Genomic DNA, 19,222 nt, shown 5'->3' with positions numbered 1-19,222 from the left:
GTAGAAACGAATCTCCACTTGCCATTCACAAAAAAAATTGAATGCGTGTCAGTCCGTTTAGGAATTGACGTACCTAATACCTTGGTGTTCCTGCTTCATGTGCTTGATCTGCATTAGTAGTATATCCATATGAATTTTGATTTCTTCAATTCTTTCTTTCATTGCTGTCTCAAGCTGCAATTTTCTTTTCTCTAAAGACAACACATCATCGGCTTTGCTGTGGAGCATTTCCCGTAGGCGCTTAACTTCTAATTTTAGGAGGTTATCTTCAATCATGAAATCCTAAAAGATAAGCACATAGGTCACCACTAATGTAAATCCTTCACAATTCATTTATTAACAATTAATTTTAAACAATCATGCACAAATCCATCAATGAATGCCAATACAATGATCCAGTATAACTCAATGTATTTGTTGTCCCTCAGTATGAAATGCAACTATTAGCAATTATCGAATTTTTACCAATTACACAAAACCAATAATTTACACAAGATGACATCAAAGCATATGATTTAGGTGGGATGAAGGGTTGGGTAAATAAGGAAGAAGCTACAGTAAGTAGTCTACTATAAACAATGTGCAACTCTCAACATGGCATTAATACAGTAATAATAATAATAATAATAATTCATTACATTTATATAGCGCTTTTCTAAACACTCAAAGACGCTTTACAGGGTTTACTAAAACATAGAAAAGAAACTAAATAGATAAATAAGTAAACGAACAGAAAAGGAGAAAGAAGGCGAGGTAACGGTCAGTGATTGAAGGCAGTGCTAAACAGGTGAGACTTCAGTGATGTTTTGAATGTGGTGAGTGAGGAGGAGTCTCTGATGGTTTGGGGTAGTGAGTTCCAGAGTGTGGGAGCAGCGATGGAGAAAGCCCTGTCCCCCCAGGATCTGAGTTTGGTCCGGATGGGGGGGACAGGAGGTTAGCAGCAGCAGAGCGGAGGGTGCGGGTGGGAGTGTGTCTGTGGAGGAGGTCAGTCAGGTAGGATGGGGCCAGGTTATGGAGGGCTTTGTAGGTCATGAGGAGGATTTTGATAGGTGAAACTAGGTGGGAAATTGGTTGGGGAAGGAGATGGCGAAAGGCAGTACAAATATACTAACAGCATTATCATCCTTTGCTAGCTTATGAAATGTTTGCTCAATATTTTGGATAGTTTTAATTAAACATATTTGTGGTATGGATGCTCAAAAAGCAGTATGGTGTGTATGGGAAAACTTTTTATTTGCCAGTTGCCATCTTAAAATATTCTAGCATTCATCTATTTGGGGGAAGAGAATTCCAAGACTTTTTATTACCTTATGTAGTGCTTCTTGATTTGCATCCTTAATGCCCCAGCTCTGATTTAAAGATTATTTGTACTCTTTCCTGAATTTTCCCACTAGCAGCAATAGTTATTTGATCTATAATATTTAATCCCTTTTAACATTTAAACAATCACTCAATCACTTTTTTCTATATTCCGAGGAATATAACTCCATTTTAAGCAACGTCATAATTTTAACCATATTAAAAATAGGAGCAATTCTGGTGAATATACATTAGATTGCTTCGCGGCCAAAATATTAATAATAATAATAATAATTTATTGTCCCACACCGGGGAAATTTACAGTGCTACAGCAGCAAAGTGGATAGCAAGAGATCATTCATTATAAATAAAAATAAAGACAAGGATAAATTGTCATCAATTTACTGTGTATTCCTTAACTGTTACTGTTACCCCTAACCAGTCTGGAGAAGGGTCTCGATCCGAAACATCACCCATTCCTTCTCTCCAGAGATGTTGCCTGTCTCGCTGAGTTAATCCAGCTTTTGTGTCTATCTCCAAGTTTGATGACTAGTTTGACCAGAGATAGGAACAGTAGGTGTGAGACTGGTTTGAAGAGTTGCGGTCTGTGCAGTCAGGTGGAGGAAAGTAGCAGTGGGTGAGATGATGAATTAGGTTGCAGTCCTGGCACAGGGCATGGAGGGGGGGATGTGAGGAACAAAACGGAGGGGGGTTAGAAGTTACAGAAAATTGGAGAATTCAACGTTTATACCATTGGGTTTAAGCGCTACCTAAGTGGAATATGAGGTGCTGTTCCTCCAGTTTACGGGTGGCATTACACCATGGCCATGGAGAAGGCCAAAGACAGAAAGATCATTGTGGGAATGGAAAGAATATTTAGCAACTGGAAAATCCATTAGGCCTTGATGGACTGGTCGCCGAGTCTACGTTTGATCTCATCAATGTACTGGAGACCACATTGAGAACACTGTATGTAGTAGATGAGGTTGGAGGAGGTGCATGTGAACCAATTGACTTCTTCACCATCGTGTCCACCTGACCTGCCACTTTTAGAGAAACCATGCACCTCTGCTTCCAGCTCTCTCTGTTCTACAACTCTCCAGGTCTTTACTACTTACTGTCTAAGTCCTGCCTTGTTTGACATTCCAAAGTGTAACACCTTACAGACGCATGGGAATGCTCTAAAGGAACCCCTGGTCCAATCCATTTCAGTCAGACTAGCAAAGAACATTTAAATTGTAATTTAGCTCATTCACACAGTGTGATGAATTTTACTATCTTCTTTCTAATAAGCAAGGAAATAAAATGTAGTTAAATAGTGTGGAATCTCTTATAGCAAATAGTATGGATATTGATTTCTAAATGGAAATGAAAGTGATTGGATACTAGTCCAGATGTTTGCTCCAATCTTTTGGAAGGGAAGAATTTTGACGGTAAAGAGGACGATCAAACGTTTAATTCCCATAACAAGGAAGTTGACTGGAGCTTCACCTCACTCACGTTAATTTGTATCTAGATATCCAGCTAACAACCTGAGATGTAGATTTATTTACAAGGCACACTGAAGATGCTATCTCAAAGGAATATTTGTGCCTTTACAAGGCACACTGTTAGTTGTCATTTCTGATCATTTGCTTTATAATAAATTACATTTTTCAGTCTCTGAATAACATTTCTTGTGTATTTTTTGCAACCGCAACTTCCTTTCATCCATAAATGTGGTAATTTCAAAATTGCACAAGTAATTAGTAAATTTCTATTCAAGAGCAGTGAAGGGAATGCTGGAGCCACTAGTTCACACTGCTTATTTTGTATTTTCTTGGCACAATGGTGGCTCTACTCTCTCACAAAACCTGTGCCATTCTTCCATTGTAGTGCTGTGCAGATGTTTCCTCAAATTGCTGTGTATATCAACATGTATTGTCAAAACAAACTTTTTCTTGGCATTTAGGTATTTTCTCCAATAGATGCAGAGCATCACCATCATTTTTGACAGTTTTAATGGTTAAGTGGCTCTTCAGTTGCTTGACAGGACTGAAAGAACCATTATTACTGGTGCATTGTGTTTGGCTTCAAATTATTTTACATTTATGAAAGCTGCACATTTCCACAATTTTACGAAAGTTTCAATGATTTTGGCTAAATATATGCCACTCTAATATCAGCAAAACATGTCAGGATTGGGTTTCTTTTTACTTTATTCCCAATGCCTGTAAATTTGAGTCAGATTGGCCTTAGGCAAATATAAGTTCTCTCTGATAGGGTGAGACCATGAAAGCAGATAGAAAAAGTCATACAAGTTTTCCCACCAAAGGATTAATGGTGAGTCAATTACTTAGAGAAAATGATTAACTATGAGACGAGGGCATTTTAGCTAATAAGAATGCAAAACAACGGAACTTTAAAAACAGCAAAACACATCGCTGTAGGATAAGTCCAGTAGGTCAGGCTCCACTGATGAAGATTAAACAAAAAACAGCTTGATGGATATTACATTGGTGATTTGCAGCAGAAATGGCTAATCCTGAAACTGTAAATAAAGGCGCATTTCTCAAGCTTATGTTTGGGCTTTGTATCCACATTGATGGAGCCCTCAGTCAGATAGATCAGAGCAGGAGTAACATGGAGAATTAAAGTAGCATCCAACGGAGAACTCCGAGTCATTCCTTCGATCTGATTGCAAGTGAGCACAAAGTAAACAAACTGCTACTTCTAACTGGAAGGACTGTTATGGTCCTTCATAACCTCAATGCTTGGTGAGAAACTTACCCCTCTCCTTGTGCTCCAACTACAAATTAATAATTTTTATTTCAATTCAGTTACTAAAAGTTTACTGTGTTATCTGAGCCAGTAACAATAGTTAATATTTTTAGTTATTCTACTCTTACTTGTTCAATAAGTCGGTTCTTTTTTAATTCTTTTTCTCCATTATCAATGTGAAGATGGATTTCTTCTATTTTACTGGTCAGATCACTTTTCTCCTCTCCGCACTTCTCCAGATGTCTCCTCAAATGTTGAATATCATTCTGCAGTAAGGGACACAAATGGTACATTGTTCCATGAACTGTTTCCCACATAATCAACACAGCGTGAAACATTATTTGTACAAACTACATCATTTTAATTTTCAGTGCACCAAATGAAATCAGTATTATATATGTATTATACTGCATGAAATGTTAATATTATAAAAAATGGAGAGTAGTAAGTTTGGAAATAACCTGTTTATAATTAAAGATAAAGCTTCAATATACAAGTCTGTAAATCTACTATTTATATTGTCAGACAAATCAACCTTGAAGAAAGCATCAATTCAATTTTTATTGATATAATTACATCTAAATGAGACCCATTGAGGGATTCTGTTCTGCAGAGGAGGGAAAGTAAATAATTTGGCATAACTAAAATGGTGAAAATATCGTTGTTTAAAGATGAAAAGGCTATTGAGATTGCCTTCATTACTGTCTCTAGGGATCGACGTCCTTAAACAGCACACTTTCCCCTGGACAGCGCCAGACAGTAATGGCACGCCGCCCCGTCCACCGCCCCCATCCCATCTCCCTGGCATAGCTCCTCCTGATCACAGCCTTCATGTAGTGAATGTGTATACCCTCAGATTGCAAATTGTCTATATAATAATATATTGAGCAGTATACATATGTGAAAATGGAAGTGTAAAGTGCCTGTATATATAGTTGTATGAATTATATGTCGAGAGGCTTCCCGTTAGTTTTCTTTTGTGTACTCTTTTGTGTTTTTAAATGCATGATGTCACCAGAGCTGATATTTTTCATCATTTAATTCAGGAGGGAAATTTATCAGAGATTGGTCTACCACATTCTATATCAGTAAGTGAAAAGTTGTCTATTTTCATAATAATGGAAAGTAACCCTTCCTTGGTGTGATTTTGTTGATTAGGAGTCCTAAAACACTGAAATCTATCCTTTAAAAAAACTCTGAAATATAGACAAAGCCGGCCTTATTACTCATCCTTTGTTCCACTGAAAGGTGGTGGTGAAACTTCTCTTAGAACCCTCCCAATGCTATTTTTTGTAATGGTTTAATACAACATCAAAGTGATTTGCAATGCCACGTCAAATGATTATTACAGAAATAAACTAATTAGGAGCAGGCCATTCTACCCTCAAGCCTGCTCCGACATTCAATGTTTATGACTGATCTGTGTAGGAATGAACTGCAGCTGCTGGTTTCAACCGAAGATAAGACACAAAAAGCTGAAGTAATTCAGAGGGACAGGCTGCATCTCTGGAGAGAAGGAATGGGTGACGTTTCAGGTTGAGACCTTTCTTCAGACTAGTTAGGTATAAGGGAAACAAGAGATATAGACAATAATGTAGAGAGATAAAGAACAATGAATGAAAGATATGCAAAAAGTAACAATGATAAAGGAAACTGGCCATTTTTAGCTGTTTCTTGGATGAAAACAAGAAGCTGGTGTGACTTGGGTGGGGGAGAGATAGAGAGAGAGGGAATGCCAGTTAGAGAAATCAATATTCATACTACTGGACTGTAAGCTGCCCAAGTGAAATACGAGGTGCTGTACCTCCAATTTGCGTTTAGCCTCACTCTGACAATGGAGAAGACCGAGGACAGAAAGCTCTGTGTGGGAATGAGAAGAATTAAAATATTTAGCAAGCTACCAGGAGATCGTTAGGTTCAGGTAGACTGAGTGAAGGTGTTCAGTGAAACGATTGCCCAGTCAACGTTTGGTCTTGCTGATGTATAAGAGACCACATCTTGAACATACAGTAGATGAGGTTGGAGGAGATGCAAGTGAACCTCTGCCTAACCTGAAAGGACTGTCGGGGTCCCTGGACAGAGTCGAGGGTGAAGGTATAGAGACAGGTGTTGCATCTTCTGTGGTTGCTGGGGAAGGTACCTGGGGAGGGGGTGGCTTGGGTGGGAATGGATGAGTTAACCAGGGAGTTGTGGAGGGAACGATCTCTGTGGAAGGTAGAAAGGGGTGGAGATGGGAAGATGTGACTAGTGTTGGGATCCCGTTGGAGGTGGTGAAAATTTCAGAGGATTATGTGTTGTATGCGACGGCTGATGGCGTGAAAGGTGAGGACTAGGGGGACTCTGTCTCTGTTGCGATTAGGAGGTGGGGGAGCAAGGGCGGAGTTGCTGGGTACCGAGGAGACACGAGTGAGGGCCTCATCTATGATGGGAGAGGGGAACCCCTATTCCCTAAAGAATGAGAACATCTCGGATAACCTGGTATGGAACACTTCATCTTGGACGCAGATGCGGTGTAGACGGAGGAATTGGGAGTAGGGGATAGAGTCTTTGCAGGATCGACACAAAAAGCTGGAGTAACTCAGCGGGACAGGCAGCATCTCTGGAGAGAGGAATGGGTGACGTTTCCAGTTGAGATCTTTGCAGGAAGCAGGGTGGGAAGAAGTGTAGTCGAGATAGTTGTGGGAGTCAGTGGGTTTGTAATAGACATCAGTCAATAGTCTATTTCCTGTGTTGGAGACTGTGAGATTGAGAAAGGGGAAGGAGGCGTCGGAAGTTGTCCAAGTAAATTTGAGTGCAATATGGAGATTGGTGGTGAAGTTGATAAAGTCCATGAGTTCTGCATGGGTGCAGGAGGAGCAATTGTCAATGCAACAGAGATAGAGTTGGGGGATAGGTCCAGTGCATGCCTAGAACAGGGATTGTTCAACGTATTCTACAAAGAGGCAGGCATAGCTGGGGCCCATGCGGGTGCCCATAGCTACGCCTTGGACTTGGGGGACGTGGGAGGAGTCGAAGAAGTTGTTAAGGGTGAGGACCAGCTCCGCTAGACAGAGTAGAGTGTTAGTAGAGGGAAATTGGATGATTCTGCGGTCGAGGAAGGAACGAGGGCTTTAAGGTCTTCCTGGTGGGGGATGGAGGTGTAGAGTGACTGAACATCCATAGTAAAGATGAGGGAGTGGGGGCTCAGAGAGTGGAAGTCATTAAAGAGACAAAGGGCATGTGAGGTATCTTGGACATAGGTCGGGGGAGATTGAACCGGGGGGGGGGGGGGGGGGATAGGATGGAGTTGAGGTACGTGGAAATCATTTCAGTGGGATAGGAGCAGGCAGAAACAATGGGTCTGCCAGGGCAGTTGTGTTTGTGGATTTTGGGGAGAAGGTAAAATCGGGCTGTGCGGGGCTGGGAAACGATAAGGTTGGAGGCTGTGGAAATCCAGAATGATAATATCTGAAATGGTCTGTGAGATTATGGGCTGGTGTTCATCCGTGGGATCATGGTCCAAGGACTGAGGTCCATGGTCCGAGAGCTGACGCCTCGCCTCAGTGTGGTAGAGGTCATGCCAGACTACCACGGTGCCACCCTTGTTGGCGGGTTTGATGACAATGTCGGGGTTTTTTTTGGGAAGAAAAACTATGAAGGTTTATGACTATCCATTAATCTTGTCATCCTTCTGATGGCATCGTATTATTTTCAGATTTTGTGAACTAAATTCTAAATTCTGTTTATCATTGCCCATTTATCAAAGCAATGGTTGATTTGGGAAAATGTAATGAAAGCTCAACCCATTTGTCTTCTATCTGTCTGTAAAAATATCAGCCATGGTTCAGCAAGTTCCAGTCTGGAGAATTGAGAACAAAAATACATCAGTAATCTCGTGCTATGCTGTGCTGTTGAAAATTCTGTGTTATGAAGGGGTAAATCTGTTGTCCAGAAGAGGAATAAATACTGGCCAAAGCACATTGGACTATTCTTCTTCAAATGATTGCCATAAACATTTTGGCATCCATCTAAAAGAGTAAACGAGGTCTTGATAGTACTGCCAATGATACTGGAACTCCTCAATATGCGCTGAATCAGCCTAGACCTCAGTGTTCAAGTTTGTGGAATGAGACTTGAAGCTGGAACATTCAGAGGCAAGAGCTTTGTGATTAATTGAGCCACAACTAACTGGTTTAAATATTTTCAGTTTATTGACTTTATGGAGTACAAGTTCTATGTGCTTGTTCTTGGTGCTAATCACTGTAATTTACACCATCTCCATCATAGCTTTATGCAATAGAAGAAATATGGCTGCCAGGGAACTGAATGAACCCCTCTTAAATACACCACATCAGCACTACTCAGAATATGATGCATCAATCATACTCTAAGATGTCTCATAAGCTGCTATCTGACTGTACCATTAATTTAATTATCATGTAGTTGGACTAGACTGATGACACGCTGTTAGAAAACAGTTGTTTCCTGGTCTTGTACTTCGTTATTAGATCAAACAAGATGTTATCCGTGGAATTTATATGCCTGTGTTCAGAATTATGCAATTTGTGGTTGTTTTAACTAATTCTTTTTTATTGAGCATTTCGTGATGAGTATATTGAGCATATTGAGCGTATTGAGCATATTCAGCATGTTTATAAATCGATACTTTATTTCATAGTGCTACGTAACTATTTTTGGGAAATCACTTAACTTTCTGATGAAGCAAACAATTGTCAATCGATTTAAAATAGCACAATGTAACTGACATTATGAAAAGAGGAACACGATCAAAATGCTCAGTTATTGAAACATTAAAGGAAGTGAGTTAAGAATGGTAAAATGAGTAAAACTGCACATGCAGATTAGTTACCTGGAGTTTCTTAAGTTGTGTGTTTAACAGGTTCACTGTGATCTTCTTCTCTTCCAAGGTCTTTGAGAGTTCTTCCACCTTCTCTCCCAAAATCTCGTTTTCATTATTGCTCACATTTCCTTCTAACTTGGCCAACCTTCGTTCCAGCTGCTGGATCTGAAAATCCTATCGACAGAAAATATATATTTTATCAACCCAGTCAAGCTTCATGCATTTTTATTCTAACACAGGAAAGAAAATTGTTTACAATTGCAGGGACTGAATGTGTGCATAGTATTAACTGCCAACCGTACTTCCATCCGAACAATTTATTCCAGTCTCTGGAATTAAATATTGTGAAATTAGAGTGGACAAAAATTTCTGCACTGAATTTTCAGATGTCATGTACCTAGAATTTGTGCACAGCCTTGAATTAATTGTAAAATTGTCTATTTTTCATCGTGATATTCAATGAATCACTAGTGTTGTCAGCCTTTTAACTGGTGATAGAAATAAATGCATTATTTTACACAAAGTTGTGCACAATATGATGAAGTTGAAAATCCCACTGAGAAACATTTTTTTAATTTTTAGTCTCAGCAAGTCAGGTGTTGAATACAAGCAAGATAAACTCTGATATTATAGGAGAGTATACAATCACAACATCTATGTCTGGATTTTAACCCTGAACCCAGAGATCAAAGACAATTTTCTAAATCATTGTTTTCTTTATCCATATATTACCTCTCAAACTAACAGTAAAAATTATATTCTAGCTTTGTTAGTTTTGAACAACTTTAGCTCAAATCTGTAGAAAAAATAAAGCAGGTAGGACAGTAAGTAAACATTTTATCCTAGTTCTCTTGATATCCACCCCTATAATTCATTTAGTATTTTCCAGAGTTTAAAAATAGCTGCATTAAAAATCCAGTCATCAGCTTGAGTCACTGTTAATGTAAAGTTCCAATTGTACTATTTTTAAATTCAACTTTTCAAGAATTTGGTGATGCATTTCTGCTTGCACTTAAAGCATTCATTCCCGAAACCATGGCTATATCTATATACTAAAACTCTCCTTTGTTTGTTTGTTTGTTCCTGAACTAGAGCCAAAAACAGTGCACGATAGCGCGACAATTTTAGGCCCACCTTACCTTTACTGTATTCACATTTTAAAGTTTAAATCTATCTCCTAGGGAGGGAGGGGAATGGAGGAAGGGGGAGGAGGAGGATAAGGGGGGGTTGAGGGGTATGGAGTGGAGGGAGGAGGGTGTGGGGAGGGGGTGTGGAGGGAGGGGGGAGGGGGTGTGGAGGGAGGGAGGAGGGGGAGAGGAGGGGGAGGAGGGAGGGGGAGGGAGGGGGAGGAGGGAGGGGTGGGGAGGTGTGAGGTTGGGGGGAGAGGGGAGGGGAGGGGGGGAAGAGAGGGTGCTGCACCAATGCAGGAGAGGTTTGGGCCCAACGGGTCCACTTGGTCTAGTCACCTATAAAATGCACAATATTTGCGTATGCCACTCCAACAAAAGCTTCTAACTCTGTACCTTGTCTATATGGATCAAGAGTAGCAGGCGCAAGAGAATACCACCATCTATGTTATTCTGAATGGGAAATATATAATAACCTCCTTCCAAGTGTCAGGAATAAATCCTGAAATTTCCTACTCAGGAGGTATGGTGCAGGTACCTTTACAAGAAGCACTACAGTGATTCAAGATGGTGTCTCGCCATTAACTTCTCAGAGACAGTTAGTGAAGACCAATAAATGTGACTTCACCCACATGCCAAAAAAGGGAAAAAAAGAAAATGCATTCTGTTCCAATGATTCTTAACAGTGATCAACTGCTAAACATTGATCAATGCTTTTGCAAAACCCCTTTGGCAGCTAACAAAAACATCTCCCCCTGCAATACTGCCTGTCCAGTTCCTCTTTTATTGTCCCAGAAATTCAGAAACATTTATAAACTATTAAAACAATATAAACAATTTAAAAGCTTTAAAGCATCGTACTCCTTGATTTAGATAGGAAACAAAACAAAATCAATTTAAACCATGAAATAAAGTACACAATTTATGTTCTTCTCTGTCGTCATTAATGCAGCTGATAGAGTTGGTGCCTCAAAGAGGTTCGTTCCCGACCTAGGATGTGTGGAGTTTGCACAATATCTCTGTGACCATGTAGGTTTCCTCCGGGATGCTCCGATTTCCTTCCTGCATACCAAAGACATATGGGTCTATAGGGTCAATTAGTCTCTGTAAATTGCCCCTGGTATGTAGGGAGTGTATGCGAAAGTGGGATAATATAGAACTCGTGTGAACAGGAGATCGATGATTGGTGTGGATTCACTGGGCCAAAGGGCCTGTTTTCTATACTGTATCTTTCAATCCATCAATAGCTTCTCCTGAATCTCTGCAAGATTCAGGTTTGCTATTGAACCCTTTGAGAAGTATCAGCAGAGCCAGCAAATGCCAGCAGGTCCATGACTTGCATGTTCGTGCAGGAGTCCCAAAATTTACTTCCAATTATGCTGGGAAATGCTGGTAGAAACTGCCGATATTTACCAGAGAAACCTGTGCCAATGTCTACTCTAAATGTAATGGAAGACATCATTGCTACTTATTCATCTCAACAACTACTGTTCAATAAGGTTTATTTTGGAGGTTAAAGTATGAACTCACATGTTGTAAATATATCAAAATATTCTGTGCAATTGCAATAAACAAATGTCAGAAAATGAATCATAATATTGGACATGTTATTAAAATCTATGTAAATATGATGGCCAATATTTTTTTATCCTGATGGTATGGAGAGGCAAGCATGCATGCACAAGAGCAACAAAGTTAAAATAGCCATGGTAAAGAGAGCAAAAATAAATGCTGAAGAATGTGAATATTGAATGTAGAAATAAGGAAGTGTAGATGCTGGTTTACAAAAAAATGACAACGTGCAAGAAGAACTCAGCAGGTCAGGCAGCATCTTTGGAGAACATGGATAGATTCTGAAGAAATGTTTGGTATAGTGCCTGATCACAGAGGCCTTTCACTGTTGAAGTCTGTGTTTCATTCAGGCCAGAACATGAATAAGATCCTCTCTGTCTTCTACAAAGGCATGATATAAAATCAGTTTGGGGATGATGATTGCAAATGGGTACAGGACCAGAGAACAAAACTGTCAGCAATTTGTCTTCGTAGGTGAATTTTACTCAACATGCCACTCAATTTGCCACAAAATGGGAAATGAGAGAGAATATCACACCTGTCTTCATACATATCACATATGTCTTGCATACTCAATTTGAGTAGAGGGAATGTTTCTCTGCAATTAGCCATGTGATAGATAAATTACCAGCTATTGTACATGCAAGAATGATGGATGATCCAACAAAGATATTTTTTTCTTTGATTTCCAACAATTATATCATTATGTACACAAGCATAACCAAGCAATAATACCAATGGAGCTGATAAAATACAAGTAGATCGTGTGTAATATTTTGAGACAACCCTTTTACTGCCAGAGCTCTGCATTTACAAACATTCCGTAGGAATAATAATGGAAGATTATTTCGAATTTGTAACATTATAATTCCACCCATCGTTAACTGGAGACAAAATTATCATGAAGCGCAATAATAAATGCATAATTTGCATTAAAATATTCCATTGATCCACAGGCTCTTTATAATTGTTTCTGCATGTCATGTTTCTGCATGTCATATACTGTAAATTGTTTTTAATATTGCAATAAATATTTAAATATCTCCACCATCACACAACAATATCTGTAACTGGATTTTTTTTTTTACTGTAACACTATACAGTGAAGCATTATGAATAATAAAATACCTATGATTGATTACCTGGCTATAAATGACTTCCTGCTGTTTGATACTTTCATTGTCAAGTTTGGTAATTCGGCTATTGAAATTGCGGAGTGTTGCCTTATTTCCTGATATTTGGTTTTTAGTTGTTTTGACCTCCTCAGTAACAGCGTGAAGATCTTCAGTTTTCCTAAACCTCCTGTCTTTCAGATACTTCGTCTGATCATCAAGTTCCTATTGATTAAAGATTTATGAGTGAAAAAACATATTTTGACATTGTGAAATGACTCTTTGCACAAACTGTGCAGTTGAACTCTCATAATCTGCCATACATTGAGTGATTGGTTTTAAAACAGCTGTTGCTTTATTTACAATTTTTTTTGTTAGACCTTTGGCGATGATGGCAAATCTGTACTTTTACTATACATCATAAACTACCTTGAAAAGATGATAGAGCAACTCCTCTGCCTATCATTGTAGTACAGATGAGTTTGCATAGTTTTGATAGACACAAAAACCTGGATACCTCAGCATCTCTGGAGAGAAGGAATGGGTGATGTTTCGGGTCGAGACCCTTCAGACTGATTAGAGATAAGGGAAATGAGAGATATAGGCGATGACGTAGAGAGATAAAGAACAATGAATGAAAGATATGCAAAAAAGTAAAAATGATAAAAGAAATAGGCCATTGTTAGCTGTTAGGTGAAAACGAGAAGCTAGTGTGACGGGTGGGGGAGGGATAGAGAGGGAATGCCAGGGCTACTTGAAGTTAGAGAAATCAATATTTATACCACTGGGCTGTACGCTGCCCAGGCGAAATATGAGATGCTGTTCCTTAAATTTGCATTTAGCCTCACTCTGACAATGGAGGAGACAAAGGACAGAAAGGTCTGTGTGGGAATGGGAAGAAGAATTAAAGTGTTTATCCCATGACTACAAATGAGGAAACATTGGCACACAGTAATCCCTTGTATAAATGACCATGGTAGGGGGGGGGGGGGGGGGGGGGTGGGGGGTGGAAACTGGTGTCCATCATTGCCGATTGTCCACTATAACCTCCAAAGACGTACAGGTATGTAGGTTAATTGGCTTGGTATATGCGTAAATTGTCCCTAGTAGTAGGATAGTGTTAATGTGTGGGGATCGCTGGTCGGTGGGCCGAAGGGCCCGTCTTCGCGCGGTATCTCTAAAAAAAAAACCAGGATAGGTGACGTCGGGACCCTCAAACTGATTCAGTCTGCTGAACTACTCCAGCACCAAGTCGTTTCGCCTTAAAACTAGGCGTCAAAGCCACTGATCTGCACCAGCAAGCCCTTCTTCACCAGTTGACACGGCTGTTGTTGCGGCTCATGTTGTAGCCCCCGACGAGACGCGCTTTCTTCAGGCTGCCGCTACCGACAGGACGCACTCGGTCCCAAAGTGGAGAATGTTGGCCACTCCGGGGGAGGAGGAGGAGGAGGTGTCAGCAATGGAAGGGGAGGAGGAAGAGGCAGAGCAGACAGAGTAACGGGGAGTGGGCAAAGCGACGGCAGGAGGAGGCGGTAACAGCGTGGGGAGAAAGAGCCCAGCTGGGGCTCCGCCAGTAGGTCCATCCGCTATAACCAAAATCCGTCATTAAGGGGTCCATTGGAACGAGGGTTTACTATATTTCTAAATCCACATGGCAAGCAACTGGGATGGGAATGTGGGGGTGAAGATTCCAAGAGAATGTTCTGCTCCTCTCATTATTGGTCGAGACTGCAAGGAATGAAGCTTGTGTCAAAATCACTATGTTGTACTGGATCCTGTGAATAACTGGCACGACAACAACATTTCAGTGGTGAAGGAGATACAGTGCCCTCCATAATGTTTGGGACAAAGAAACATCATTTATTTATTTGCCCCTGTACTCCACAATTTGAGATTTGTAATAGAAAAAATCACATGTGGTTAAAGTGCACATTGTCTGATTTTCTTAAAGGCCATTTTTATACATTTTGGTTTCACCATGTAGAAATTACTGCAGTGTTTATACATAGTCCCCCTCATTTCAGGGCACCATAATGTTTGGGACACAGCAATGTCATGTAAATGAAAGTAGTCATGTTTAGTATTTTGTTGCATATCCTATGCATGCAATGACTACTTGAAGTCTGCGATTCATGGACATCACCAGTTGCTCGGTGTCTTCTCTGGTGATGCTCTGTCAGGCCTGTATTGCAGCCATCTTTAGCTTATGCTTGCTTTGGGGGCTAGTCCCCTTCAGTTTTCTCTTCAGCATATAAAAGGCATTCTCAATTGGGTTCAGATCAGGTGATTGATCTGGCCACTCAAGAATTTACCATTTTTTAGCTTTGAAAAACTCCTTTGTTGCTTTAGAAGTATGTTTGAGATCATTGTCTTGTTGTGGAATGAACCGCCGGCCAATGAGTTTTGAGGCATTTGTTTGAACTTGAGCAGATAGGACGTGTCTATACACTTCAGAATTCATTATGCTACTGTAATACTGAAAATAGCGATTTGTGAACTGAAATGCATTGCCTTGCCTAGGATGGCATTGAGCACCTTAAATGTTGTTGCAATTACACCCATTTAGGCAAGTTTTATTTCATCATATATTTGATATGACCTTTATAGATAGTAACTACTCTGCGGTAGGAAGGGAGATGGCCAGGAGGATTGCTTCTCATTGCATGCCACACAGAAGCTGTCTTGTCCCGAGAGTTGGTCGACATGATTTCCTACACCCAAAGCTGTGCTGACTATTCCTAACCATTCTGGATTCTGTGCCTCTTAATCCCCTCCAGTTACTGGTGTCAAGTTCATCAGCCAGTATTTCCACAGCTTGCCCTAGCAACCCTTCTTAAATAAATGTACGTTAATCACCCTCCAATCTTTCCTGTGGCTGTAGATGATGCAAATATTTCTACCAGGGTCCCAACAATTTCTTGCTTAAGTTTCCACAATGTCTGAGGATACTCTTGGTCAGGTCTCAACGATTTATCCATCTTAATACTCTTTAAGTTTATGCTTGGAATTTATGCTTGGAGTTAGAGGATGTAGGTGAAGTACTAAACAAGTACTTTGCATCTACATTCACCAAGAAGGGGTTGGTGGAGAACAGTGAGATCTGTGTGGGGAATACCAATTTACTAGGACCGTTTAAGATGTAGTTTATATCTTCTCTCGAGATCTCAGAGGACTAAAATGTAGCCAATGTTGTTCCTGTAAGAAGGGAAGTAGAGGTAATGCAGAAAATGACAAAGGTGATTGTTGAGGGTAGGGAAGCAGACATTATACATGGGTTTTAGTAAGTCATTTGATAAAGTCCATCTGACCCAGAAAATTAAGATGTATGGGAACCATGGTGACTTGGCTGTTTGGTTTCAGACTGGCTTCCTCATAGAAGACAGGGGGTTGTGGTGGAAGGACAATATTAAGGCCAAAGGTCTGTGAACAGTGGAGTTCCACAGGGATCGACGCTCCCAGGAGGCTGTGGCCCTTGAGAAGCCAGACGGTGGGACCCCGCGGCCAGACTGGGGGTTGGAGATTGAGGCTTCAGGAGGAGCCTGTCAAGCCGGTCCCGCAGCCGAAATCAATGTCAAAGATTGTGGCTTTGGGGGAAGGTTACCGAGCTAGTCCCGTGGCAGAACTCAAGGTCCATGGCTTCAAGGTAAGCCCGCAGAGCTGGTCCCCGTGGTTGCACTGAAGGTCCAGTAGCTTCAGGGGAGCCGGTCCCCCGCGGGCAAACAGAAGACTCAATGGATCACGGCCTGCAGGAGGAAGTCGGTGAGCTGGCCTCCTGTTCGTCGGAGCCAGTGGACCGCCAGCCTGGAAAAGGAAGCTGCTGTGCCAGCCCGTTCGTCCACAGGAGACCAGGAGGATGGTGCCAGTGACATCCAGGCAAGTAGCGAGGCCGGTGGGAACCCCAGGGAACATGGGATGGGCGAGGAGAGGGACGTGGTGTTCAAAGAAGGAGACAGCTGGAGGCCTGCAACAGCCTCGGACTTGCCTGGTACAGGAACCGCTCATAAGAACTAGAGCATGAAATTAGGGCCAAAACATGGTGCCTCCTGCATGTGGCTCAGTAGATTTCTCTTGTACACTTACTAATCAGTTATTGAGGAATATGGTGATACTTTACTGGACTGTTTGTAAGGAAAATAATTTCACTTTGTTACCAATTAACATATGTGATAATAAAAGCACTATTGACTATTGGTTCTGTGCCGGGGCATCTTGTTTGTGATATATACAAACAAATTGGACATAACTGTAGATGGTTGGTTAGCAGGCTTGTAGACAACAGCAAAATTGATCGAGATGTGGACAGGGAGGAAGACTGTCAAAGTATGCAGCATGATATAGATCAGCTATTGATATGGGCGGATAAATGGCAGAGTAAAATCCAAACTTATTGCAGTGAGGTTTTGCACTAGGGAGATTGAATGCAAGGGAAAAGTTTTCAGTTGATGGCAAGACCCTTAACAGTATTGATGTACAGGGGGATTTTAGGGTCCAAGTCCATAGTTCCTTGAAAATGGCTATACAAGTAGACAGAATGCGTGGTATGCTCACCTTCATTGCTAAGAGCATAGAGTATGAGTCAGGACGTCATGATGCTGCTTTATATGACTTTGGTTAGGCAACATTTAGAGTATTGCATGCAGTTTTGGTCACCCCATTTCAGGAAGGATGTGGGTGCTTTGAAAAGGGTGCAGAAGAGGTTTACAAGAAAGCTGCATGGATTAGTTGGTATTAGCTGCAAGGTTGGACAAATTTGGATTATTTTCTCTGGAATGCCAAAGGTTGCGGGAAGACCTGACAGAAGTCTCTAAAATTATGGGAGACATCGACAGGGAAAAAGTTTATCTTTTATTCAGGATGGAAATGTCAAAGACTAGAGGGCATAGCATTTTGCTGAGATGGGCAAAGTTTAAAGGAGATGTGCAGAGCAAGTATTTTTCCCCCACAGAGGGCAGTGGGTACCTGGAAACAATAGACAATAGACAATAGGTGCAGGAGGAGGCCATTCGGCCCTTCGAGCCAGCACCACCATTCAATGTGATCATGGCTGATCATTCTCAATCAGTACCGCGTTCCTGCCTTCTCCCCATACCTCCTGACTCCGCTATCCTTAAGAGCTCTATCTAGCTCTCTCTTGAATGCATGCAGAGACTTGACCTCCACTGCCTTCTGAGGCAGTGAATTCCACAGATTTACAACTCTCTGACTGAAAAAGTTTTTCCTCATCTCCGTTCTAAATGGCCTACCCCTTATTCTTAAATTGTGGCCCCTGGTTCTGGACTCCTCTAACATTGGGAACATGTTTCCTGCCTCTAACGTGTCCAACCCCTTAATAATCTTATATGTTTCGAAAAGATCCCCTCTCATCCTTCTAAATTCCAGTGTATACTAGCCTAGTCGCTCCAGTCTTTCAACATACGACAGTCCCGCCATTCTGGGAATTAACCTAGTAAACCTACGATGCACGCCCTCAATAGCAAGAATATCCTTCCTCGAATTTGAAGACCAAAACTGCACACAGTACTCCAGGTGCGGTCTCACTAGGGCCCTATACAACTGCAGAAGGACCTCTTTGCTCCTATACTCAACTCCTCTTGTTATGAAGGCCAACATTCCATTGGCTTTCTTCACTGCCTGCTGTACCTGCATGCTTCCTTTCAGTGACTGATGCACTAGGACACCAAGATCTTGTTGTACGAAACATGCTCCCCGGGGGTGGGGGTAGAGGGAGATGGAGGTGGATACGATAGTGGCATTTAAGAAGCTTTTAGATAGGCACATGGATATGTAGGGTATGGTGGGATATAGATCATATGAAGGTAGATGAGAATAGTTTATCTTGGCATCATGTTCAGCACAGGCATTGTGGCCAAAGGGCCTGCTCCTGTACTGTACCTTTCTGTTCTATGGTCAAATTGTTCCATCTGATTTGCTGACAGATTTATACAATGTAGCCCTTTTGGGATGTGATTTCAAATTTTTAATTTAAAACAATAGTTACACAAACAAAATGTTACTCTGTTACATTTTGTGTGAAAACACACGTTTAAAGGTCACACTTAAAAGTCATGATTTTCCTTAAAAGTATTAGTGATTTACTAACCTTCACTATTTTTTCTTCATTCTTCAGTGCCTTCTCGATTCTAGCCACTTGTTCCTCAGTACTCACCACCGAGTCTGTCACGGTTTTGAGTCTGCTTTCAAGAACTTTGGTTTCCTCTTTAGCATTCCTTAGTCTGCAAGTTAAATTACAATGTGATTTATATATTCATTGTCTAATCTCCTGAGTTTGTTTCAGTCAAACTGGGGTTTTTTCTGACTTCTGACTTAAGGCAGGCAATATAACATTTGTAAAATTCATGGCTTTCTAAATTCCACTGAGAAACTAAAAATCTTTAGCGGGTGTCAGTTTTATCACAAAGGCAATACATAAGGCAGGCAATACATTTATAGAATTCATGGCTTTCTTAGCTCCACTGAGAAATAGCAATCTTTAGCAAGTATCAATTTTAACA

The 19,222-nt window shown here is 40.9% G+C and overlaps 1 protein-coding gene across 2 annotated transcripts in view; it reads right to left on the bottom strand.

The window, feature by feature from the left end:
* The window catches only part of ccdc39 (coiled-coil domain 39 molecular ruler complex subunit), a 77,666-nt gene that overhangs the window by 33,092 nt on the left and 25,352 nt on the right, over window positions 1-19,222 (bottom strand). For both annotated transcript variants that reach the window (XM_078410217.1, XM_078410218.1), the window contains exons 9-13: window positions 18,811-18,943; window positions 12,741-12,935; window positions 8,909-9,073; window positions 4,188-4,325; window positions 74-282 (exon numbers count right to left, since the gene is read on the bottom strand). In XM_078410217.1, the coding sequence (XP_078266343.1) occupies window positions 74-282; window positions 4,188-4,325; window positions 8,909-9,073; window positions 12,741-12,935; window positions 18,811-18,943 (840 nt within the window). The remainder of the gene's footprint in view (window positions 1-73; window positions 283-4,187; window positions 4,326-8,908; window positions 9,074-12,740; window positions 12,936-18,810; window positions 18,944-19,222) is intronic.

This window comes from Rhinoraja longicauda, chromosome 13 (genome assembly GCF_053455715.1).
Source record: "Rhinoraja longicauda isolate Sanriku21f chromosome 13, sRhiLon1.1, whole genome shotgun sequence".
Taxonomy (NCBI): domain Eukaryota; kingdom Metazoa; phylum Chordata; class Chondrichthyes; order Rajiformes; family Arhynchobatidae; genus Rhinoraja; species Rhinoraja longicauda.
The sequence above is the reverse complement of the archived record's forward strand: the minus strand, read 5'-3'. Positions and strand labels throughout refer to the sequence as shown.